Here is a 27,680-nt window from a genome sequence, read left to right on the forward strand (position 1 = left end):
TGCAGTCCCGCTAAAAATCGCAGAACGCTGCCATTACCAGTAAAAACAATTAAAAAAATTATAAAAATCTATCCCGTAGTTTGTAGACACGATAACCTTTGCGCAAACCAATCAATATTTTATTGCGATTTTTTTTTACCAAAAACATGTAGAAGAATATATATCAGCCTAAACTGATGAATATGTATTATAGCAGAAATGTTCCTGAAATTAAAGTTTCAGGAAGTTCAGGAAAGTTCCAGGAACTACAGGGAAGAAAAAAATGAAAAGGAGCAGGATGGAATGTTTTTCTTGAACAAATTGAGTTTATAACAGTGTAGGTGGTTTTTGCTCAGGATATTATAATCTTTCAAAAAACGGATGTTAAAAGCAAATAATAATTTGAAATACTTTCGAAATACATTCGTCACTGAATGTACTGATTGAGAATTGTGGTACGAAGGTTCGTAGAAATGTTCATTCAAAAATCTGCTAGTGTATGGACAGCTTTAGATTGTCCTTTAAGGCTGGGTTTGCACTATCTTCGCATGTGGCTCACAGCAGGGGTCCGGTGTGTCTCCGTTCACCGTTTCAGGTCCGAATTCAGCCCAAATTTTGGGCTGAATTCGGACCTGAAACTAACCAAAAAACGCACAGGGCTCCTTAGCAAATTCGCACCGGAACTGCAGCGGAGATATGTGAACCGGCTCCATAGAGAGCCGGTCAATATCTCCTGCTATTGCGACTTGGATGCGGGAAACCCACATCCAATTCGCAATAGCAGAGTTGCCAACTGCCAGTAAATTTACTGACAGTTTGTAAAAATCAGTGATTCTTTTTACAACTGCCAGTAAATATCAAGGGCTGATAATTTCATGCTGTGTTGACTTTTTAAGTGTAAATCAAGCAAATTACTTTGTTACAGGTATTGTCAATTTCCATATCATGTTGTTTATACTGTTTAAATATTCACTGTGTTAGTTTTCAATAGGAGTTCTGTAATTTCTCAGGTTACCAGTAAAAAATGTGCTCCGCCAGTAAAATGTCCATGTTTTGTCAGTAAAAAAATGCTGCGGGAGGTTGGCAACCCTGCGCAATAGTGTGAGCCCAGCCTAAAGGTGGCAAAGTGATTAAAGGTAGGGCAGGAACAAAATCAAAACTGGAAGGAAAATGGTAAATGGTTTTCAAAATGTTTTACAAATCAATATGTGAAAAGGGTGGCATTCATTTGAATTCAGCCCCCTTTACTCTAATACCCCCAACTAAGATTGCTTTCAGAAGTCAACTAGTTAGCAAATAGAGTCCACCTGTGTAATTTAGTATCAGTATAAATACAGCTGTTCTGTGTAGCCCTCAGAGGTTTGTTAGAGAACCTTAGTGAACAAACAGCATCATGAAGGCCAAGGAATACACCAGACAGGTCAGGGATAACGTTGTGGAGAAGTTTAAAGCAGGGTTAGGTTATACAAAATATCCCAAGCTTTGAACATTTCACGGAGCACTGTCTGTCCATCATCTGAAAATAGAGAGCCGGTCAAAATCTTCTGCTATTGCGACTTGGATTAGCAATAGTGTTAAGCTAGCCTAAAGGTGGCAAAGTAATTAAAAGGTAGGGCAGGAACAAAATCCAAAACTACTGTCAAACAATGTTACTGTGGAAGCCAATATAAAGATCAGCCTTGAACATTTGCAATCTGTTGGTCACTACTCAGCACTGCAGTGCAGGTCTCTACAGTGCACACCTGCCCTAATCAGGAATGTGTTAAAGCAGACTGTTGGATATTCAGCCCATGCCTGATCAATAGGTTAGTCTATCTGCCCATGCCCTGGATTCAGGTCTGTCTGACTTTATCTGCAAAATATCAGGACTGTGCTTATACTTAACTTGTCTATGCCTATCCTGATCTTTGGCTTACCCCCACTATTGCTCTGTCTAGCTTCCTGGAACCTGGACTTTGTCTGCTCTGACCACCTGTCTAAGGATTTACACTTCTTTAACATCTATCCTCCCTGTGTGACAGAGCGGGTCCACTGAATGCCATGAGAAACAGAAAGTGGTCAGTGGGTGACTCTGCCCATCAGACTCCATCTACAGTATAAAAATACTGTAGTACTTAAGAAATGGTTACATAATGATTATAGGTGAGAGCTACATCACACTTCACTTCTGTTACTTACAGACTGTACCAGGATGTCACCCACGGTTTGGATGTCGGGCCAGTTCTGCACCACGTGATTGACCTGCTCCAGGAACTGTTCGTGATGTTCCATCAATTCTGGGATTTGATCGAAGATTTCGTCCACCAGAGATGGATCACACATGAAGGAATTTTCCGGCTGCTTTAAAGGCTTCATGTAACCCTGTAGGGAATAAATTATAGTCTGTAAACATGCACTACTGTACTGATACATTTCAGTGCCTCAGCACATAACAATCTGACAGGCCACCTTGGGAGTCTGGAGAATTGTCCTCTGCAACATTGGAGTTATTTTTTTTTTTTAATTTTAATTATAAAAATAGAACAGCACAGTCAGATGGGGGCAAAAGCCATATTTTCACAATATACAGTGCCTTAAAAAGTATTCATACCCCTTGAAATTTTCCACATTTTGTCATGTTACAGCCAATGTAAATGTATTATATTGGCATTTTATGTGATAGATCAAAACAAAGCGGCACATAATTGTGACCTGGAAGGAAAATGATAAATTGATTCTAAATTTTTTTACAAATCAATATGTGAAAAGTGTGGAATTCATTTAAATTCAGCCCCCTTTACCCTGATACCCCTAACTAAAATCCAGTGAAACTAATTGCCTTCAGAAGTCACCTAGTTAGAAAATACAGTCCACCTGTGTGTGATTTAATCTCAGTATAAATCCAGCTGTTCTGTGAAGCCCTCAGAGGTTTGTTAGAGGACCTTAGTGAACAAACAGCATCATGAAAACCAAGGAACACACCAGACAGGTCAGGAATAATGTTGTGGAGAAGTATAAAGCAGGGTTAGGTTATAAAAAAAAAAAAAAAACACATTTTTGCATAATATAAAAAAATATCCCAAGCTTTGAACATCTCACGGAGCACTGTTCAATCCATCATCTGAAAATGGAAAGAGTATGGCGCAACTACAAACCTACCAAGACATGGCTGTCCACCTAAACTGACAGGCCGGGCAAGGAGAGCATTCATCAGAGAAGCAGCCAAGAGGCCCATGGTAACTCTGGAGGAGCTGCAGAGATCTACAGCTCAGGTGGTAGAATCTGTCCACAGGACAACTATTAGTTGTGCACTCCACAAATCTGACCTTTATGGAAGAGTAGCAAGAAGAAAGACATTGTTAAAAGAAAGTCATAAGAAGTCCCATTTGCAGTTTGCAAGAAGCCATGTGGGGGACACAGCAAGATGAGACCAAAATTGAACTTTTTAGCCTAAAAACAAAATGTTATGTGTGGTGGAAAACGAACACTGCACATCACCCTGAACACACCATCCCCACCGTGAAACATGGTGGTGGCAGCATCATGTTGTGGGGATGCTTTTCTTCAGCAGGAACAGGGAAGCTGGTCAGAGTCGATGGGAAGATGGATGGAGATAAATACAGGGCAATCTTAGAAGAAAACCTGTTAGAGTCTGCAAAAGACTTGAGACTGGGGCGGAGATTCACCATCCAGCAGGACAACGAACCTAAACATACAGCCAGAGCTACAATAGGATGGTTTAGATCAGGGATCCTCAAACTACGGCCCTCCAGCTGTTGCGGAACTACACATCCCATGAGACATTGTAAAACTCTGACATTCACAGACATGGCTAGGCATGATGGGAATTGTAGTTCTTGAACAACTGGAGGGCCATAGTTTGAAGACCCTTGGTTTAGATCAAAGCATGTTCATGCGTTAGAATGGCCCAGTCAAAGTCCAGACCTAAATCCAATTGAGAATCTGTGGCAAGACTTGAAAATTGCTGTTCACAGACGCTCTCTATCCAATCTGACAGAGCTGAATGGACAAACATTTCACTCTCTAGATGTGCAAAGCTGGTAGAGACATCTCCAAAAAGAATTGCAGCTGTAATTGCAGTGAAAGGTGGCTCTACAAATTATTGACTCAGGGGGGCTGAATACAAATGCACACCACACTTTTCACATATTTATTTGCAAAGAAAATTTTAAAACCATTTATTATTTTCCTTTCACTTCACAATTATGTGCCACTTATGTGGTCTATCACATAAAATCCCAATAAAATACATTTAAGTTTTTGGTTGTAACATGACAAAATGTGGAAAATTGCAAGGGGTATAAATACTTTTTCAAGATACTGTACATTGGACAAGACAAGTAAATGCAGAGCGCTCTGGGTAAACTGGACTAACCAGAAATGATGAACCACAATATATAGAGAAGGCAGGCAAGCAGATATTCTGAAAAAGTGCTTCAGCAGAACTCCAAAATAGGGAAGCAAATCTCTGGTAAAGACAAAGCACAAACAGAAGGCGCTTCTAAATGCAGTATTATCAGGAGTTTATTGCCTCACTTACTGGAAGTAAAAGAATGTAGGCTCATCAAATCACATATGTATCCAGCACTCTCTGTCCTGGAAAGGTGGCCCAACGTGGGTGGCAATGCTGTTAAGGGGATCCCAGCCAGCCAGCGGTGGAGAACCGCGTGGTAGTAATCCAGAAAGGGCAGCGGCGCTGTCGGGACCAACGTGGAGCGTAAGGACCCGGATGTAACGTCAAAGTGGACAGGACGCATTTGAGCATGCGCGATAGCTCCTTCTTCATGCCGTGGCCCTTCCTGGATTATCACCACGAGGTTCTCCACCGCTGGCTGGCTAGGATCCCTTTCACAGTATTGCCACCCATGTTGGGACGGCTTTTTGGGACACAGACCGCTGGATACATATGATATGATGAGCCTACATAATTTTTTACTTTCAGTAAGTGTTTTTAATCTTTGAAGCAATAACCTCCTGATAACACCCGGTAGACCATACCATAGATCAATAATGGAAAGTTCTGTTTTTAAACCACTGAACAGAGACGGATGTTAAAAAAAGTGACATCCGCCCCATTCTGCTCTGATTTAGCAAGTTATTTGGTTTACGGATCCCCTTTGTAAATCACAGAGACAGGAACACAGCATTAGCAAACACACAGGAATATATCAGATATTAAAATGTTATTTCAGCAGCAGGAGGGGAGGGGGCGGGTACTTGACACAGAGCACACAGGCAGGGAGGGGAGGGGGGAGAGGACGGAGGATGGCTGCAGATGACATGTAAACTGATCACGGTGTCAGGGCTCAGCAGCCATGATAAATTGTGGTCCGTTCACAGAGGGGAGGGCAGGTATTTCAAATGATAGAAGGGGCCAAATTACACAGCACAACCATTGTGCTGTATAACATGCTTTAAAGGAACAGGATTTTTTTTTTTTTTTTTTTTAGGGTAACAAACGCTTTAAGAAGTGTATTTCAAACATTTTACATGTGTATCCAAACTTCAGGCTTTATTCTTTTAGGGCTGGTTCACACCAGATGCAGTGGGACTGTGTTAAGCGGCTATTCCAGTGCATTCCCAACATAAGGACAAGGCAAACCGCTTGGTCTCCTCTGTGCCTGGTTCCAGGGCTGCTTTTAGAAATCATGGGGCCTCATACAGTCTACCTTTCAGGGCCCCCTTTGACCCCCACTCCTGGCCCCTACATAGGCTCATGGCTTTGAATATGTAATAGCGTGAGCCATGACAGGTCCTCTTTATGGAGAGATCTGGGCTCTATTGGACCCCAGATCTCTTCTCTAGCCCCCAAATCATCTAATCCAAATCATCTAATCAAACTGAGATTTCTGCTCCTACAGGGCTTTAGAAAGCCCTGTTTTTTATTTTGCAGAAATAAACTGTAAAGCTGCCCGGGCCCCCCTGTTGAGCGGATAGGGCCAGGCCCAATACAACAGGACTGACTGTACTGCCTTATCAGAGGCCCTGCCTGGTTCACACCACCGTGTTGCAGTGGTGTGCGGGCACAATGCACTGAAAAGTACTGCATGCAATCTACTGCTTCGCACCGCACGGCCGGCAATTGAACTTTATGAGATGTCTGTCTGACATCTCAATAAAGTTTGTTTAAAGAAAAAAAAAAAAAGAAGAAACAAACAGTGCAATCCGTCATGGTCAGAGCATGATCACTGTGCTGATCTCAGCTGGATCGTGCTGCACTGAGACCAATGGAAAGTACTATGGCGAGGAGACCAGTTCTTACAGGCTCGAAATTGTCTACAAAAAATGATCAATTGTGTGGTGCCTCATGATAGACGACTGAAGCTCTAGGGCTAAAAATGCTCAAATCCGCCCTAGAGTCGTCAATCTATAGACACCACACATTTGTGAACAGTTACCACAAAATACATAAGAGTTTTGAATGCTGAGCATTTTGGAGCTTTGAGGTGTGAATGGGGCCCTTGTTGTGCAGAGTATTGAAGTCATGCGCTGGAAGCTTCTTGTTTGCAGCAATAACTTTGCTTTTATGGAGGAATAGTTGAACCTATCTTACAGCATGTCTTTATCATGAAACAGGAAGAGAACACAAACGAGTGCATAGAGAAGAAAGCAAAAACTTCCTCTTATTACATTACCATAGAATACACAACACTGCAGTGCCACCTGCTGGTATAGATAGGTATAATGCGTACAGTATTTTTCACAGTATAAAGCAACTTTACATTACTTGCTGTTGTTCGTTCAACAGCTCTTTTTGATTTTTTTTCCATAAATCCTCTCAAAAATAGGATTTTTTAAAACAGCTTACCTGTAAAATCCTTTTCTTTCGAAGGACATCACGGGACACAGAGCCACAGTAATTACTGATGGGTTATATAGGTATCACTGGTGATTGGACACTGGCACACCCTATCAGGAAGTTCAACCCCCTATATAATCCCTCCCCCTTGCAGGGATACCTCAGTTTTGTAGCCAAGCAATATAGTGTATTAGAAGAGGGGTGGGACCTCTGTGTCCCGTGATGTCCTTCGAAAGAAAAGGATTTTACAGGTAAGCTGTTTTAAAAAATCCTATTTTCTTTCTCGAACATCACGGGACACAGAGCCACAGTAATTACTGATGGGATGTCCCAGAGCAATGCTACCTGAGGGGGGGGAACCACGACCAAGTAGGGTGCAATCAGACCTGAGGACCCTGTACCGCTGCCTGCAGCACACTACGCCCAAAGGCGATATCCTCATGCCTTCTCACATCCACCTGATAGAATCTGGTGAATGTATGAACTGAAGACCAGGTTGCGGCCTTGCAGATTTGAGCCATAGAGGCCCGGTGATGCACTGCCCAAGAAGCACCCATAGCCCTTGTGGAATGTGCCCCGATCTGAAACGGAGGAATCTTCTGTTTCAAACCGTAAGCTTGAATGATCAACTGTCGAATCCATTTAGAAATGGTAGCTTTTGACGCTGCCTGTCCTCTATTGGGACCCTCTGGCAGCACAAACAAAACATCCGTCTTGCGGATCTGAGTAGTTGCCCCTAGATAGGCCTTAACTGCTCTTACTACATCCAACGAATGTAGAGATCTCTCTTCCGGAGAACAGGGATCTGGAAAAAGGAAGGTAGAACAATGTCTTGGTTTAAATGAAAATCAGAAACCACCTTCGGTAAAAAACTAGGATGAGGGCGTAGTACCACTCTATCCTTGTGTATAATCAAATAAGGCTCCTTACAGGAAAGAGCTGCTAATTCTGATACTCTTCTAGCAGAAGAGATGGCCACCAGAAAAATTAATTTCCTTGTCAACAAGACCAAAGGAATCTGACTTATTGGTTCAAAAGGCCGTTTCTGTAACACAGCCAGGACCAAATTCAAGTCCCAGGGGTTTAGGGGCGCTTTAACCGGAGGATTAAGACGCATCACCCCCTGCATAAAGTTTCGGACCAAAGAATGCGAAGCAAGTGGCCGCTGAAATAATACTGATAAAGCAGAGACCTGGCCCTTGATCAGGGCTGGACTGGGACAAAAATGTGGCCCTGGACTTTATCCAGAATGGCCCAGGGCACAGCACATCAGGGCACAGTGCACATCAGGGTAAAAGCACATGAGGGCACAGCACATCAGGGTACATCGCACATCGGGGCACAGCGCACTTCGGGGCAACACAACACAGCACATCAGGGCACAGCACATCAGGGTACATTGCACATCGGGGAACAGCACACATCGGGGCAACACAACACAGCAAGATCAGGGTACAGCACATCAGGGTACATGGGGCACATGAGGGTACATGGGGCACATGAGGGTACATGCAGGGCACATCAGAGCAGATTCAGGGCATATTCGGGCACATGGGGCACATCAGGGCACATTCAGGGCACATCAGGGCACATCAGGCACATTCAGAGAACATCAGGGCACATGGGGCACATTCAGGGAACATCAGGGCACATGGGGCACATGGGGCACATCAGGGCACATTCAGGGCACATCAGGCACATGGGGTACATCAGGGAACATCAGGCACATAGGGTACATCAGGGTATATTCAGGGCACATCAGGGCACATTCAGGGAACATCAGGGCACATGGGGCACATCAGGCACATGGGGTACATCAGGGCACATTCAGGGAACATCAGGGAACAACAGGGCACATGAGGGCACATTCAGGGCACATGGGGTACATTCAGGGCACATGGGGTACAATCAGGGCACATTCAGGGAACATCAGGGCACATTCAGGGAACATCAGGGCACATTCAGGGCACATGGGGTACATTCAGGGCACATGGGGTACAATCAGGGCACATCAGGGCACAGCGTTTACTTGTTGTTTTCTTCACATGCAGAGTAGCACAGGCAGCCTCTGTAGTAAGTTCTTTCTCATGTCACGCTGCTGCTGCTCCCCCCGGCGGCCCCTCCTCCTCCTCTTTTCTTGTCCATCTCCATTTGCTTGTGACATCGCCCTGGCTCCGCCTCCTCCTATGTCCCCGGGCCGCCTCCGCCCTCCGTCCGTGAGTGACGTCACGGTGCCGGGACAAAGAGGCCGCCCAAATGGCTATATTGATAGCTGTTAGGGGGAGTGCCTGGGGGAGTGTCAATGCCTGTTCTTTTGTGACGCCGGCGGCCAGCCCGCCCGCCCGCCGAGTGCTGGAGCGGAGCCGCTCGGCGACGCTCGGACAGAGAGAGACAGTGACACAGTCAGAGAGAGAGTCATTGGTGTAGTGGCCCGCTGCCAATCGGCCCACCGGGAATCTCCCGGTAGTCCCGATGGCCAGCACAGGCCTGCCCTTGATGGTACTCAAGGCCAGCTTCATCTCTAATCCCATCTGTAGAAAATCAAGGATTCTACCTATGACATATTTCCTGGGATGCCAACCTCTGGATTCACACCAGGTTATATAAGCTTTCCAGACTCTATGATAAATCATCCTGGAAGCTGGCTTCCTTGCATTAATCAAGGTAGATATGACAGGACCTGAGAGCCCACGACTCTTCAGAACGTGGGTCTCAATAGCCAAACCGTCAAATTTAGCGTTTGTAAGGCAGGATGGAACACTGGACCTTGAAATAACAGGTCTGGGCGTTCCGGTAGTGTCCACGGGGAACCTACCGTCATCCTTACTATTTCTGCATACCAAGTCCTTCTGGGCCAAGCGGGGGCCACCAGAAGTACCGACTTCCTTTCCTGCCTGATCCTGCGAAGGAGTCGTGGTAGTAGCAGAATAGGCGGGAATGCGTAAATCAGTGAGAACCGATGCCACGGAATCACCAACGCATCCGTCCCGCATGCAAGAGGATCTTTTGTCCTTGCCACAAATCTGTCTATCTTTTTGTTGAATCGGGATGCAAAGAGATCTACATCTGGAACCCCCCATCTTTGGCATATGGCCCAAAAGACGTCGGGATGCAGAGACCATTCCCCTGGAAGTAACTGCTGGCGACTTAGATAGTCCGCCTGCCAATTCTCTATTCCCGGGATGAAAACTGCCGATATGCATGGCACATGCATCTCTGCCCAGACTAAGATCTGGTTCACCTCTTTTTGAGCAGCTCGGCTCCGGGTGCCTCCCTGATGATTGACATAAGCCACTGCTGTGGCATTGTCGGACTGGATCCTGACCGGACAACCCTGTAGCCTGATAGTCCAGGCTTTTAGAGCTAGATGTATCGCCCGGATCTCCAGAATGTTGATGGGTAAGGTCCTCTCTGTCTTGGACCATACTCCTTGGACCGCAGCCTGTTCCAGAACTGCTCCCCAACCTGACAGACTGGCATCTGTTGTTACCACCGTCCAGGTAACCTGTAGAAAGGATTTCCCCTTCTGCAGGTTTTCGGGTATGAGCCACCAATTGAGGCTGTGACGCACCGCATGCGACAGGTGCATCGGAAAGTCTAATGCCTGAACCTTCTTGTTCCAGGTCGACAGAATACTGTGTTGCAGCATTCTTGAGTGAAACTGAGCATAGGGAACTGCTTCGAATGAAGACACCATCTTCCCTAGTAGCCTCATACAAAGGCGGACTGAGGGACCCTTCTTGGTCCTTACTGTCAGAATCAGCTCTCTCAAAGCAGTGATCTTTGCCTGGGGTAGAAATATTTTCTCCTGGCTTGTATGTATAATCAGACCTAAATATTCCAGTCTTCTTACTGGTTTTAGGAAAGACTTTTCTAAGTTGAGGATCCAACCCAGGTGTTCTAGATACCTGACCGTGGTCCTCAAGTTTCCATTCAAAGAGGCTACCGACCGGTCTATCAAGAGCAGGTCGTCTAGGTATGCTATGACAGCTATACCCTGAGCCCTTAATCTGGCCAGAGGAGGAGCCAAGATCTTTGTGAACACTCGAGGTGCAGTGGCTATCCCAAAGGGCAGAGCCATAAACTGGAAATGGCGCCCTCCTACCTCGAAGCGCAGAAACTTCTGATGAGCAGGAAAAATGGGCACATGCAGATATGCATCTCTGATGTCTATTGATGCCAGAAATTCTCCTCCCTGCAGGGTGGGAACTACTGTTCGAATTGATTCCATGCGGAAGGATTGAATCCTTAGGAATCGGTTCAGATCCCTTAAGTCCAAAATGGGCCTGACATCCCCATTTGGCTTTTGGACCGTAAAAAGGTTGGAATAGAAGCCCAATCCCTGGTCCTTTGCGGGAACTATCATAATGACCTCCTGCGACAAAAGTCGCTCTAACGCTAGAAGGAGCGACTGCTTCTTCTCTGGGTCTCTGGGAACATTTGATCTGAGGAACCGAGGAGAAGGGAATTCCTGAAACTCCAGCTTGTACCCTAAGGTTACCGTGGAGACTACCCATCTGTCCTGGAAGTCCTCCTGCCAGAGCTCTGAGAATTGTCGCAGTCTTCCCCCCACTCGAGTGAGCGGGGGCGCCCCCTCATGCAGAGGTCTTAGTGTTTTGCCTAGTAGGCTTCTTTCCCCAGGACTTCTTTTGTCCCTGGGGTTGACTCTTGTCTCTGGACCCTGATGGAGGCGGCCGTTGAGACTGCCTGGAGGCTGAAGCCCCCGGCGCTGGGGAAAGAGTCCGTTTGAAAGAGGGACGCTTACTCTTCTTCTTGACAGGTAAGAGAGTGCTTTTCCCACAAGAGATTCTCTTGATATAGTTATCCAAGTCCTCTCCAAACAACCTTGCACCACGAAATGGAAACCCAGCCAGTAGCTTCTTACATGGTGCTTCGGCTGACCAATTTTTCAACCATAGGATTCTACGTATATGCACCAACCCCAGTGAAAGACGGGAGGTTTGCACGATAGAATCTCTAATGGCGTCAACCACAAAGCATAAGGCCGCTGGAAGGTTAGCAAACCCCTGGGCCTGCTGTTCAGGTAATACTTTGATGACCTGCTTAACATGGTCTCTTAAGTATTGACAGACTCCAATCGCTGCTATTGCAGGTTGGGCCACTGATCCTGCTAAGGAGAAAACATCCTTCAATAGGGATTCCATCCTTTTATCTACAGGATCCCTGAGCATCTGAGCATTGTCTACAGGACAAGTCAGGCTATTATTTATGGAGGAAATGGCGGCATCAATAGCTGGTATTCCCCACATTTTAATAAACCTTTCTTCCATCGGATAAAGTGTTGAAAACTTTCTCGGCGGAAAAAAACGTTTGTCTGGGTGATCCCACTCAGAATAAATAAGCTTTTCAAGTAAAGTATGAACAGGAAAAGCATGTGCTGCTTGGAAAGGTTTCAGTGACCCCAAAGCAGAAGAGGATTCTTTAGCAGTTTCAGGTATGGGCAACTTAAATGTGGAGCGGACCAATCCAGTGAGGATCTGCACTAAGACTTTCTCCTCTTGGGAAGTCGCAGAGGGTCCCTCTCCACCTGAATCCTCCGAAGAGGAATCATCCATCCCATCCCGATCCTCTGAAAGGGATTCATCTCCTTTATCCCAGAGCTCCTCTGTCTGAGGGTCTTGGGGAACAGAGGAAAGCCTAGTGCGTTTTCTTCCACTGAGTGAAGACGTAATCACGGCCATTAATCTTTCCTCTAGACCATTAATGGTTGAGGAAAAAACCTCTTGTGTAATATATACAGGGGCTGAAGTGCCAGAAGCAGGTGTAGCCCCTGACCCCGATGGCTCTCCCTGGCTAGCCGTCCCTGGCCCATCTTTAGGGGGGAAGGATGCTGCCGACAGGGGGCCCTCAGAACCTGAACGAGATCCCCTAGTGTCTCTGGTTCCTGGGGTGCTTGAACCTCTTCTACCCATAGTGCAAAGCAACAAGGTGTGAGGTATACAAATGAACACTGTCCGCTGAGCGATGTAGTCTGGCTAAAAGCCTTGCTACCCAATGCTCAGTCTGGTGTTACTTCAGTAAATGCTGCCTAGGAGAATGCCTGTGTCCCACCTTACATGCGACCGTCAGCTCTGTGTCTCTCAGAAGGCTGAGTGCAGCTTCCCGCACTGCCGACTCTCCTGTCATGCTCTGGAGAAAAGGCTGGGGATGGGGGGGGGGGGGGAAGGAGGGAGACTGGTAACAAGATTTGCCTGAACGGCTATCTTCAGAGATGGTGGCCATTAGGCCACAGAGCCCGGGTGGTATAACCACTTTCTAGACCCCTGTGGCCCCTCTCTAGCCTGGGGGGGGAACATTCAAACATGAGAAATCCCCCCATCCACCTTACCTGCTTGCAGCCTGCTTGATACGCTGGGACATACACAGCGATTACAACACCTGAGACAGACATTCAGCATGTGTAGGTTTGTGCTCTTGGCAGCCCCCGGTGGTCACAATAGGCATAGCATGCATTTACCTTAAAGGAGAAAAGCCACTAGAACTCAAAAATTCTGTGGAATCTCCTCTTACCTTATCCAGCCGCAGGGTGCCGTTTACACAGACCCAATCTTCACCTCTCACGGTGGGCTCCGTTTGAAAAAACCGTCAGAGACTGGGGCCCCCATCAGTAGGGGGATCCAACAGTTCTGGGACCGTAAAGCACCTCGCCAGAAATTAGGAAGTTTAAAGCCATTTTCTGATCTGCGGGGTCCAGCTCTCTAAAAAGAGAAGCATTACGGGTAAAACCTCGTTTCTTCGGACACGAGGCCCGGGTACCATTCAATTCGGCCATGAAAAGACACTTTGAATGGATCCGGTTCGCCTGGCTTGCCCCAGTATAGGATCTTAGGATATTCCCTTTGGAGCTCAGCACAGGACATCTTTACACGTCCATCACCTAAGACACTGGCGTAAAAACTGAGGTATCCCTGCAAGGGGGAGGGATTATATAGGGGGTTGAACTTCCTGATAGGGTGTGCCAGTGTCCAATCACCAGTGATACCTATATAACCCATCAGTAATTACTGTGGCTCTGTGTCCCGTGATGTTCGAGAAAGAAAACAAATCTGATGGCTTCAAGTGAAACTGCCATTTACCTACAGTACGTGAAGGCTGTATACAATGAGGCGCAGCACATCAGGACACCGCTACAGCCTTGCAGGTGTTATCTTCGACATGACTGTTGCAACCCTGTAAGAGCGAACAGGTACATCACGACTTCCATTTTCATGGTCTTCAGACCCAGCCGTGCTGTGATTTATAATGAAGTGCTTTGCAGTCATCATTCTTATCAATTAGCCTAAGAGTGCGCAGAAAATCAATTTGCATGTCTCTGGAAGTGGAGCGGTGGAAGCAGAGAGGATCTTTAGGCAAGATGCCAGAATCTGGGTCTTGGGAAGTCGATATGCCCAGACTCGACATGTGCTGTGATCGAGCACAGGTGAGTATAGGGGACCTTTGCAGAACACTGTCACTTTTCTCTGCAGGGGCAGGGTGACCGTGTCCCTTAAAAACTGAACTCCTCAATAGGTAAATATTGTCTAAATACAAGACCCAGGTGTATTCTTCCTTGAATCTTGGTGTGCATTGTGTATTTCATCCAGATCTGTGCAGTAATTCAGTGTGAAACGTTCCCTCTGTGCAGGAGCTTCCTGTAATGAAGACCACTCACTGCTGCTCTCTCTCCTTGTGCAGAGTGACTGGTCTGGTCTCCGCCCCCCTCCTGTAGTTTTCTGCAGGCAGCCTGTAGTGGGTGGAGACTGCTGTGTTCCTCCCACAGCTTTGCTCTGTACAGACACATGTGCAGCACAGGGGTGATGTCACTGCTGCTTTTACAAGGTAATATCTGGGTTTGCAAAGGCATATGGTGCATATAATTGAGTTTATATCCTTAGTGGCTATTGAGGAATATCTTTGGATTAAAGTTTTTGTGCCCAGAATTCACCTTTAACCTCTTCCCATCTCGCGTATAGTCAAATGATGGCTGCAACGTGGCTCTCTCACCCTGGGCGGCCGTCATATGACGTCCATGGCTTCACGGGCGCTAGGGGGCGTGCGCACCCACCGTGTCACTCGGGAGCTGATGCGCATGCCTGGCGGCAGCGATGTCCGACGGGTGCCCGCGATTGCCGGTCAGAGCAGGGACGTCCTGTCAGGGGAGAGGAGACCGATCGTGTGTACCAGTACAGAGGAACACCGATCGGTCACCTCCCCCAGTCAGTCCCCTCCCCCCACAGTTAGAACCACTCCCTAGGTAACACAATGAACCACTTGATCGCCCCCCAGTGTTAACCCCTTCCCTGCCAGTGACATTTATACAGTAATCGGTGCATTTTTATAGCACTTCTCACTGTATAAATGTGAATGGTCCCAAAATAGTGTCAAAACTGTCCGATCTGTGCGCTGCAATGTCGCAGTCCTGACAAAAATCGCTGCCATTACTATTAAATAAATAAATAAATGCCTTAAATATATCCCCTATTTTGTAGGTGCTATAACTTTTGCACAAACCAATCAATATACGCTTATTGTGATTTTTTTTTTACCAAAAATATGTAGAAGAATACATATCGGCCTAAACTGAAGAAGAAATGTTTTGTTTTTTTTTTAAATTGGGAATATTTATTACAGCAAAAAGTAAAAAATATTGTGTTTTTTTCAAAATGGTCAGTCTTTTTTTTGTTTATAGCGCAAAAAATAAAAACCGCAGAGGTGATCAAATACCACCAAAAGAAAGTTCTATTTGTGGGGAAAAAAAGATCAAAATGTCATATGAGTACAGCGTTGCATGAACGCACAATTCTCATTCAAAGCGCGAGAGCGCTGAAAGCTGAAAATTGGCCTGGGCAGGAAGGGGGTGAAAATGCCCTGTACTGAAGTGGTTAAAGGTTTTCACACAATATATGACTAATAAAACCTCATTGCATACTACTTCTAATATTTTACTTGAAATTGTTTTTTTTCACGTCTATGTTTTGTGCCTTTCACTGACAGTGGCAGGCTGTACCATCTGGGATCCTTTGGTCTTCCTACTCAACTTGGATCCTTTTTCCTAACATGCACACAGCCTGTGTTTGTCGTGTATGCACACTAACTGCTGTTCTATCACTCCATAGCCCATTTGCTTGACCTTTTTTCTGTATTTGCAATGGCTGGGTCTACAAATATGTACAAGGGTGGCAATAGTCTGCCACTAGCACCCTCAAAGTAAGAGTAAGCTCCCTTGGTTGACTTCTACCTATAGGTAAGACTATAATAAGGCTTGCCTATAGGTACAGTAAATGTCTCCTAAACGTGCACCATTTAGGAGGTATTTACTTGCAAAGCCACAGGTGACCTCACTGGCGCATGCGCTCTGAAGGGTCGGCATACCTGTGCCGTTCCTTCAGAGTCCTGTGCTGTGAACAGCAGCTCCCGTGCGCATGTGCAGAGTGACGTCATCGCGGCTTGTCCAATCAAAGGACTGGAGCCCACCAACCCAGAAGAAAGACCAGGTGAAGATGGAAGCCCTGCCAGCCCTGTCAGCGGTGACAGCGTGCCGCTGTAAGGGCTTAGTTTTAAAATGTAGGTTTCACATAATGTGCTAGTATGTGATGCATACTAGTAGATTACAACTTTGCCTTGCAGGTTTAACCACTTGCCACCCAGGCCAATTCTGACATTTCTCTCCTACATGTAAAAATTATCATTTTTTTGCTAGAAAATAAAACAGAACCCCCAAACATTATATATGGTTTTTAGCAGAATCCCTAGAGAATAAGACGGCGGTCGTTGCAACTTTTTAACTCGCACAGTATTTGCGCCGCAATATTTCAAACGCATTTTCATGCATTAAAAAAAAAAAAAAAAAAACCCAGTAAAGTTAGCCCAATTTTTTTGTATAATATGAAAGATGATGTTATGCCGAGTAAATAGATACCAAACATGTCATGTCAAGCTTCAAAATTGCGCACGCTCGTGGAATGGCGCCAAACTTCGATACTTAAAAATCCCCATAGGCGACGCTTTAAATTTTTTTACAGGTTACATGTTTTGAGGTACAGAGGAGGGGCCAGCAGATGCCTTCTCCGGTTCGCCGATGGCAGGGGGCGAGCCTGGAGGAGCACTGGAGGGCAGCAGGGAGGGACGACGTCCCCTCTCGCCGCCTATAAGAACGATCAAGCGCCGTTATGTAGGACTCTGGTCGGAGGGGTGGCCCAGGGTATTTGGCGTTAGTTCACCTTTTTGTTTTTCAGGGAAAGGGGAACATACCCTTTAAAAGAGTCTACAAGTTACAGAGGCCTGCTGCCAAAGGTAGAAGAGACTACTGCTATATTACACAAGACTGCTAGAGACACCTACTATATTACAAGAGTCTGCTAGAGACCTCTGCTATATCACTCGAGACTGTAATGAACTTCCTTTTTCTAGTCCCGTCGTACCTGTTGTACGTCACCGCGTTCTGGATGGTCGGACTTTGGGTTGACCGTGTGTAGGCAAGACCGCTTGAATGGAATTCCGTCGGAGTTACGTCAGAGAAACCGTTGGAGTTTATTATGATGGCAAAACCGGTCGAGTGTACAGGGCATTAGAGCCTTCTGCTATATTACATGAGACTTCTAGAGACCTCTGCTATATTACACAAGACTGTTATGCCGCGTACACACGAACGGAATTTCCGACAGAAAAGAGTCCAACGGGAGCTTTCCATCGTATATTCCGACTGTGTGTATGCCCCATCTGACTTTTTCTGTCGAAAATTCAGACGGACTTAGATAGAGAACATGTTCTATATTTTTCCGACGGAACAAATTACTATCGGAAAAACCTCTTGTCTGTATGCTGTTCCGACGCACCAAAAACGGCGCATGCTCTGAAGTACGAGACGGAAGCTATTGGCTACTGGCTATTGAACTTCCGTTTTCTAGTCCCGTCGTACGTGTTGTACGTCACCACTTTCTGGACGGTCGGAATTTGGTGTGACCGTGTGTATGCAAGACAGCTTGAGCGGAATTCCGTCGGTAACAACCTTCAGAGTTTATGCCGACGGCAAAACAGGTCGTGTGTACAGGGCATTAGAGACCTCTGCTATATTACAAGAGACATCTACTTTATTACAAGAGACTGCTAGAGACCTCTGCTATATTACAAGAGACATCTACTTTATTACAAGAGACTGCTGGAGACCTCTGCTATTTTACAAGAAACTACTAGCTTTTTCACACGTTAAGAAAAAAAAAAAACAAACACAAATTTTTAGTCAATAGGAAACTGCACTCGCTATCTATCCTATCTGAATAGAACAAACAGCAAAAAACAGAAGTCAGCCTTTCTCTCAATGTGTGACTTATTCTATAAACCCGACGAAGAAGCCTTCATCATACAGACAGGTCACAAGTGACTTCTCGCTGTCATCTCTCATTATGTGTGTATGAATTGTTTACCCATTTCAGTGGAGCCGAACAGAAGATTCTCTGCCGCACTGAGCCTGCAGGAATAGCAAGTGTGAAAATGAATGATCTCAAGGCAAAGCAGAGCGGATTAGAGGAGACAAAACAAAAAATATATATATTTTTTTTTTAGTAGTCACAAGCAAGTGAATTTGTATTGTATTCCATAATGAATACAACATGAATGCAAACACTCAGTTCTCCTTACAACAACCTCTTTCTATGTTCCCTGCCCTCCGACAGCTCTCTATGTACTTTGCTCTTCAAAATGTTCTCCATCAGAAATCATCAAAGCTCGACCGCTCATCAACGGGAACAAACCGGGACACTCTCCAGTCCACGGAACAAGCAGGACCACCTTTTCCTTCTGTAAAGCAATTATCTACTAAAAGGGACACTGTCTGATGCCATACTTTATTAGGAAATATAGGAATACATAAGAGACTAAAGAGAAACACATTTTAGAAATTTCCTTAAAGTGGACCTTTCCATAATTTTACCAGAAAATAACTCCTAGTATGTCACAATATGCAGCAGGCCTTGTGCACCAATCAATTAGCTTAGGTAAAGATGATGTCACATGTCCCCTGAGACGACATTGATCACAAAGTTTTGTGAGAAAGAAAGAGAAAAAAAAAAAAAAAGTGTAAAGGAAATGTGTAAGTTCTGTATATAATTGTATTGTATTTTGTATGTATTGCACACGGCCCTCACTGTGCACACAGCACTAATAATGTTTTCAGTACGTTTGCATTTTTTCGAGTCCTGATTAGAATTAGTCCGCCTATGTTACGCCCCTTGTTACCATAAACGTACAATTGTAATATTATTGTGATACCTACGTAATTATGTGTATAAAAACCTTCAATTGCATCATAATAAAGCAGAACAGTTATTTGGAAAGATGCGGAGTGTATATTTTGTGTCTGTTCCCTACTGCAGTAGTTATTAATTTGGAACCACTAATCAATATGAGGATAGGAGTTTCCCATCTATAAATTCCCATGTCAAAAGTTAAAAACAAAGTTACACCTAAGCACTTAAAATCCCCCCCAAAATATTTGGGGGTGCCTACACAAAAAGTTTGTCACTGTTCCACAAGCGCATGCAATATTAAGGCTTGACACATTTGGTATATATATATATATATATATATATATATATATATATATATATATATATATATATATATATATATAAAAACAAACTTTTGGCCACGGCTGTACACTATATTACCGAAAGTATTGGGACGCCTGCCTGTACACGCACATGACCTTTAATAGTACCAAAGTCTTCGTCTGTAGGGTTCAATATTGAGTTACATAGTTACATAGTAGGTGAGGTTGAAAAAAGACACACGTCCATCAAGTCCAACCTATGTATGTGATTATGTGTCAGTATTACCTTACATATCCCTGTATGTTGCGGTCATTCAGGTGATTATCTAATAGATTCTTGAAGCTATCAATGCTCCCCGCTGAGACCACCGCCTGTGGAAGGGAATTCCACATCCTTACCGCTCTTACAGTAAAGAACCCTCTACGTAGTTTAAGGTTAAACCTCTTTTCTTCTAATTGTAATGAGTGGCCACGAGTCCTATTAAACTCTCTTCTGCGAAAAAGTTTTATCCCTATTGTGGGGTCACCAGTACAGTATTTGTAAATTGAAATCATATCCCCTCTCAAGCGTCTCTTCTATTTGTTTTGGCCCACCCTTTGCGGCTATAACAGCTTCAACTCTTCTGGGAAGGATGTCCACAAGGTTTGGAGTGTGTCTATGGGAATGTTTGACCATTCTTCCAGAAGCGCATTTGTGAGGTCAGGCACTGATAAAGATGAGAAGGCTTGGCTCACAGTCTCCTCTCCCCGCACATAATCCCAAAGATGTTCTATCGGGTTGAGGTCAGGACTCTGTCAAGTTCCTCCACCCCAAACTCGCTCATCCGTGTTTTTATGGAACTTGCTTTGTGCACTGGTGCGCAGTCTTGGTGGAACAGGAAGGGGCCATCCCCAAACTGTTCCCACAAAGTTGGGAGCATGAAATTGTCCAAAATATCTTGGCATGCTGAGGCCTTAAGAGTTTCCTTCACTGGAACTAAGGGGCCAAGCCCAACCCCTGAAAAACAACCTCACACCAAATCCCCTCCTTCACCAAATGATTTGGACCAGTGCACAAAGCAAGGTCCATAAAAACATGGATGAGCCAGTTTGGGGTAGAGGAAAATTGGCAATTAGAATCCAATCTCTGATTGACCTTTTAAAAGACAAGTGCATAAATATCATAGAACCCTAAAAAATAGCAACTGCCACCATTTTATTCTCCAGGACTTCTGCTTTCTAAAATATATAACGTTTGGGTGTTCTATGTTATGTTCTTGCAAAAATTGCTGATTTTAACCAGTTGGCGTCCAGTGTACTTATACTTACGACCTGGGCAATAATTGGTTATACCGGGGTCATGGCTGCATCTTCAACAAAATTTGCAGCCAGCAAATCAGGTTTTGTGTAAAAGTGATTTGGGCTACTCTACAGCCACCGAATCACTTTTCTCAGAAAAGCCCTCCACCGCTGTTCATGGGCTCTCCTGTTCCACCGGGGATCCCGGGACCGGTACAGACTGTTGGGCCTGAGACAGGGAGGAATACCAATTTCTTCCAATTCTCTGTGACAAAAATTTGGTCACTTCCAGTTCTTTGTTTACTAGCCGTTACCAACCAATGAAGTATCAAAATCAATCTGATTGCGGCTTGATTGGCTACTTTGGAGGGCAGAGGAGGGTTCAGATCCTGATCCATAAAGAGACCGATCTCTTCATAAAGAGTACCTGTCACTGCTTCAGCTATTACAAGGGATGTTGTTCATCCCTTGTCATCGCAATTAAAACAAATATTTAAAGAAACCAAAAATATCAAAAGAGTGCAAAAAAATAAATAAATAAAATAAAATAAATAATAATATTTAAAAAAAAAAAAAATGTGTGCTCTTGTCCCCCCCTGCGAAAATGCAAAAACGCATGTAGACCTAGCACACATATGTAAACAGTAAAAGCACATGTGAGAAATCACCATGAACATCAAAGAGAGATCAATAATTCTAACAGAGTTCATGTTTTACTATAAACCAAGTAACCCATAAAGGCTTTTAAAGTGTCGCCTCCAGAGATTTCATTACCGTGCAAAATTTTTAATCTTGACATGTTTGGTATCTATTTACTAGTTGCAACATCATCTTTTACTTTTTTTCAAAAAAAAAAAAAAATACATATATTATATTACTTATATTGTGTTTGCGTGCACTAAAAATGTGTGTTTATAAATGGTTGTGCAAATTTTGTGCGACATAAAAAAAAAATTTGCATCAACCACCATTCAATTGTCCATGGCCTCAGTTTTCAAAAAATATATAAAGTTTGAGAGTTCCAAGTAACTTTCTAGCAAAAAATTATGATTTTTAATTGTATGTGTGAAATGTTAAAATTGGCCCTGCAGGCAAGTGGTTAACATGCGTGTGTAAAATGAAAAAAAAAACAAAAACAAACTGGTTAAAGAAGATGCAAACCCCTAAGGCCTCATGTACACGGCTGGTAAACGGATGTTGAGGCAGTTGGATGCTTTTTTCAGCTGCCTCTGAACTTATCCAATGTTATCTTATCAGTACATGTACACAGGTTCATTTAATGTCGTTTTTAGGCAGTTGAGTTTAGAGGCTTTTTTGGAAAGCAAAAAAAATGAGTTCAGACGTTGAGTTTAGAGGCATTTCAAGCGCCAAACGCTTCTAAACGCGGTAACTGGCGTTTAGCCACGTTTCGTTTACAGGTGTTTTTCATTTTTGGCTATTTTGAAAAAATAAATAAATATTTTTTTTTTTCAAATGCTTTTAAAACACAAACGTGGCTAAACGCGGCAAAACGGACGTTTTAAACGTGGGTTACTATCTGTCAAGTTAAATCGTTCAGGAGAGGTTGTAAAAACGTCCCGTGTACATTAAACTTAACTGAATTACATTTTATTTGGTAAAGCTCTGTATATCTGTAAGATTGTAGCGCATTGGGCGCACTCGCGCACGCATACGGAACTTGGCAGATTGCAGATCCGCCAATGCGCAAAGGAATGTGAGCGCTCGCGGGAGCGCGTCCACAGTTCCCTTTGGCGCCAGGCGGCCTATTTAAGGGACGCACTGACCCCTGCTCAATGCGGACTGATCTTCAGCTGTTCCCCGATACCCTGAATCCTGCTGTTACCCTGCTTCTTACCCGTTGCTGAACTTGGCTTTCCTTGACCCTGCTTCTGGACTCTCCTATACTCCTGATTACTGGTTCCGGATCCCGGCTTCCCATTTGACCTTGCTTCTGCCTAATTCTTTGGAACCCTGCTGCCCGCCTGCTACCGAACCCGGCTATGCTAGTGACCTCACTTCTGTTTCCTGCTTGGCTCAACACTACCATCCGAGTGTCTGCGACTACGGTCCTGCGACCAGCTGCGACTTCCTGCCTTCCAAGAGTCGCGTCCTCTGCTGCAAGTGTCCGGTCAACATCTGCAGGAACTCGTGTTCCTACTGTCCCTCTACTTCCTCTGTTCCCGCTCTCAGCGGGACCTGGGCTGGAGATACAAGAGAGGCTGACCTCATCACTTCAGACTCCGATCAGGTACGTGACAATATCAAACTATTGCCCTTAAAAAAGAAAAAAAAAAATCTGTTTTCCCCCTTTTTTTTATACTTTGCTACATCTCAGTGCCGCTGATGGTGACAACAGTGGGCCCTTGCTTGCGTAATATGTGCCCAAACTGCAGTTTCCATCAAGTGTGGACAAGATGACAACATGGGAGCACAAATGGTAGATGGGGACTGGGCGTTGTCACCATATGAGAGGAAGTATCTGACCAAGGACCTCCATCCAGAATTATCAAAATTTTAGAGAAAGCTGCAAAGTTAAAAAATACTGAAACTTACTTTTGAAATGACACTAACATGGTAAATGAGATATATTTAGTTTACTAGTTTTAGCCATTTATAAAAAACTTTGTCTCCCTGGTCTGCACAGCGGGCTCTGAGCCTTGGCAATTTCGGGTTGTGTTCTGTTCCCAAGGCCTGACGCTGGTTGCAGTAAGAGCAGAATATCCTGTGGACAGCTTGTTCCTGTACATCAGTGTGATCAATCTGTACACCCAGCAATCAGCGGGAGGAAATACTAGAGATGTCTGTTGTTAACGGGTAAATAGGAGCAGGAGATAAAAAGCTTAAGACGCATCGAGATGTTCAGCTACAATGTGCAGAGGAGTCGAATATTTTACCTACAGAGAGAACATTCTAAACCCTGCAGCCTTGAAATATAATTCAATGCGAGGCAGACAGAAAAAAAAAGTGCAGTGTCATTACCAGAGTGTGTCAAATTGGGAACCCACCAGAAAGGTCAATGTTCTTTTATCTGCTTCCAAACAGGGAAAAGGTAATGTAAATCGAATAGCTCATGAAATAATTAGTCTTACCTATTACACATTAAAAGGATCATGATCACAATAAAAAGGGTAAAATATAAATAAATAAATTATATATATATATATATATATATATATATATATATATATATATACACACACACACACACACACACTAAATTAACAAAAGTATTGGGACGCCTGCCTTAACGCGCACATGAACTTTAATGACATCCCAGTCTCAGTCCGTAGGGTTCAATATTGAGTTGGCCCACCCTTTGCAGCTATAACAGCTTCAACTCTTCTGGGAAGGCTGTCCACAAGGTTTAGAAGTGTGTCCATGGAAATGTTTGACCATTCTTCCAGAAGAGCATTTGTGAGGTCAGGCACTGAGGTGGATGAGAAGGCCTGGCTCACAGTCTCCACTCTAATTCATCCCAAAGGTGTTCTATCGGGTTGAGGTCAGGACTCTGTGCTGGCCAGTCAAGTTCCTCCACCCCAAACTCGCTCATCCATGTCTTTATGGACCTTGCTTTGTGTACTGGTCCAAATCATTTGGTGGAGGGGGGATTATGGTGTGGGGTTGTTTTTCAGGGGTTGGGCTTGGCTCCTTAGTTCCAGTGAAGGGAACTCTTAAGGCATTGGTATACCAAGACATTTTGGACCATTTCATGCTTCCAACTTTGTGGGAACAGATGGCCCCTTCCTGTTCCAACATGACTGCGCACCAGTGCACAAAGCAAGGTCCATAAAGACAAGGATGAGCGAGTTTGGGGTGGAGGAACTTGACTGGCCTGCACAGAGTCCTGAACTCAGCCCAACAGAACACCTTTGGGATGAATTAGAGCGGAGACTGCAAGCCAGGCCTTCTCGTCCAACATATGTTTTTGTACAACATTAGTGCCTGACCTCACAAATGCACTTTTTGAAGAATGTTCAAATATTCCAACAGACACCCTCCTAAACCTGGTGGACAGCCTACCCAGAAGAATTAAAGCTGTTATAGCTGCAAAGGGTGGGCCAACTCAATAATGAACCCTACAAACTAAGATTGGGATGCCATAAAAGTTCATGTGTGTGTGTGTGTAAAGGCAGGCGTCCCAATACTTTCGGTAATACAGTGTACAACTGTGGCCAAAAGTTTTTGAGAATGACACATATGTTAAGTCTGCTGCCTCAGTTTTTTATAATGGCAATGTGCATATACTCCAGAATGTTAAAAGAGTGATCAGATGAATTGCAATTAATTGCAAAGTCCCTCTTTGCCATGAAAATGAACTTAATCCTATAAGAAAACCTTTCCACTGCATTTGTGAAGAAGGCTTCAGGGCACCCATGAAAGCCCAAGCAAGCGCCAGGATTGTCTCCTACAGTAGATTCAGCTGCAGGATCGGAGCACCACCAGTGCAGATCTTGCTCAGGAATGGCAGCAGGCAGGTGTGAGGACATTGGCACGCACAGTGAGGAGAAGACTTTTGGAGGATGGTCTGGTGTTGTCAAGAAGGGCAGCAAAGAAGCCACTTCTCTCCAGGAAAAACATCAGGAACAGACTGATATTCTGCAAAAGGTAAGGGGATTGGACTGCTGAGGACTGGGGTAAAGTAATTTTCTCTGATGAATCCCCTTTCCAATTGTTTGAAGCATCCAGAATAAAAAAATCTTGTCCAGAGAAGAAAAGGTGAGCGCTACCATCAGTCCTGTGTCATGCCAACAGTAAAGCATCCTGAGACCATTCATGTGTGGAGTTGCTTCTCAGCCAAGGGAGTGGGCACATACACAATTTTGCCTAACAACACAGCCATGAATAAAGAATGGTACAAAAAACATCCTCCGAGAGCAAAGTCTCCCAACCTTCCAAGAACAGTTTGGTGACGGGCAATGCCTTTTCCAGCATGATGGAGCACCTTGCCATAAGGTAAAAGTGATAACTAAGTGGCTTGGGGAACAAAACGTCAAAATTTTGGGTCCATGGCCAGGAAACTCCCCAGACCTTAATCCCATTGAGAACTTGTGGTCAATCCTCAAGAGGCGAGTGAACTCCTCTGACAAACTCCAAGCATTGATTATGCAAGAATGGGCTGCCATCAGTCAGGATGGGGCCCAGAATTTTATTGACAGCATGCCAGGGCCAATTGAAGGGTCAACACTGCAAATTTTGACTCTTTGCATAAACTTAATGTAATTGTCAATAAAAGCCTTTGACACTTATGAAATGGTAGTAATTATACCATAGTAACATCTGATAAAAAGATCTAAAAACACAGAAGCAGTTGACCTTGTGAAAATTAAAATTTGTGTCACTCTCAAAACCTTTGGCCATGGCTGTATACCGTATATACTCGGGTATAGGTTGAGCCGTATATAAGCCGAGGCACCTAATTTTACCACAAAAAACTGGAAAAATGTATTGACTTGAGTATAAGCCTAGGGTGGGAAATGCAGCAGCTACCGGTAAATTTCAAAAATAAAAATAGATACCAATAATGTTTTTGAATATTTATTTCAAAGAAAAACAGTAAACTAGCTCTGTAAGTGGAAAAGAGGGTCCATTCTATACAGCCTTCCAGTGCCCATTCTATACAGCCTTCCAGTGCCCATTCTATACAGCCTTCCAGTGCCCATTCTATACAGCCTTCTAGAGTCCATTATACCAGTATATAGCCTGCCAGTGCCCATTATATATAACGATGTATAACGAGCATGGGAGGGGAAACGTAACACAGGCCTGATTACACTCCTCATCTGTACCCTTCTGTGTAATTGACCATTTGATGGGTAATACTCCTTAAGATCCTGTTGATAATGTGTGTATTGGGACCAGAGCTATGGTTGGTACAGGTGGGAACAGGTGGGAACCTGTACCAACCATAGCTCTGGTCCCAACATTGTAGGGGTGTTTCCAGTAAAGGTAGTGTCAAAGCCAAACTTTTGGGCACAAAAACTCTCACTTTAATCTATTCATTCCTTCATAGCCAGAAAGGATATAAACCTACTTTTAGTGCACCAAATGCCTTTGCAAACCCCTTCCATCATCGTGGCAAGTTTGAGGAAGACCCTTTTCTGCTCCTGTGTACAAAATCAGCTCCATAAAGGCATAGTTTGATGAGTTTGGTGTGGAAGACGTTGACTGGCCTGCAGAGAACCCTGACCCCGACCCTACTGAACACCTTAGGTATGAACCGGAACGCTGACTTTGAGCTAGGTCTTCTCATCCAACATCAGTATCTGACCTCACAAATGCTCTTCTGACTGCAAAAAACACATGACAGACACACGCCAATATCTTGTGGTCCTAGAAGAGCGGAGGCTGTTAAAGCCAAAAAGGGGGTGGGGGGGGGGCGCAACACCATTAATGGCCCATGCCCAAGCTCATAAAAAACACATGATGGTCAAGTGTCCACAAACTTTGGCCAAACAGTTTATAACACTGCCAGCTAAAAGCAAGTGTTATATACTGTGACTTTCTGCAGTTTGGAGACCACTGGCTTAAAAGGAATGGAAACAATTACAGGGCTTTGTTATCTGATGTCAGTATGCACATTCAGTGGGTGGGAAAAAGTCTGAGGCCAGACAGCTGACAGAGTAGCATGTTGTCCTTCAGTTAAAGCAGAGCTCTACCCCAAAAGGGTTGTTCGCACCCCTCCACTGTCACATTTGGCACTTTTTTGGGGGGTGAGTGGGTACCTGATTTTGAAGATCAGCCCCCCTCCTTCCCCCTCGCCGTCTTCTGGGACACATCACAGGTCCCAGAAGACTACGGGACCATCCAGAAGGCGCAGCACCGCTCGCGAATGCGCAGTAGGAAACCGGCTGTGAAAACGCAAGGCTCCACCTCCGGTTTCCCTTATCTGCTATGCCAGCGCCTGTAACCAAAGCCAATTGAAGAATCGGTTCAGATGAAGACATCGCTGAATCCCTGGACAGATAAGTGTCCTTATATTAAAAGTCAGCAGTGGCAGTATTTGTAGCTGCTGACTTTTAATATTTTGGGGGGGAACCTGCAGCTCCTCTTTAACTTATGGCTCCTGACTCTCCAGCT

The 27,680-nt window shown here is 44.6% G+C and overlaps 1 protein-coding gene across 2 annotated transcripts in view; it reads right to left on the minus strand.

Annotated features, from left to right (window-relative positions):
• ARHGEF17 (Rho guanine nucleotide exchange factor 17) overlaps positions 1–27,680 on the minus strand; it is a 362,668-nt gene that overhangs the window by 108,940 nt on the left and 226,048 nt on the right. For both annotated transcript variants that reach the window (XM_073612921.1, XM_073612920.1), the window contains exon 4: positions 2,158–2,340. In XM_073612921.1, coding sequence (XP_073469022.1) covers positions 2,158–2,340 — 183 coding nt within the window. The remainder of the gene's footprint in view (positions 1–2,157; positions 2,341–27,680) is intronic.

This window comes from Aquarana catesbeiana, linkage group LG02, assembly GCF_042186555.1.
Source record: "Aquarana catesbeiana isolate 2022-GZ linkage group LG02, ASM4218655v1, whole genome shotgun sequence".
Taxonomy (NCBI): domain Eukaryota; kingdom Metazoa; phylum Chordata; class Amphibia; order Anura; family Ranidae; genus Aquarana; species Aquarana catesbeiana.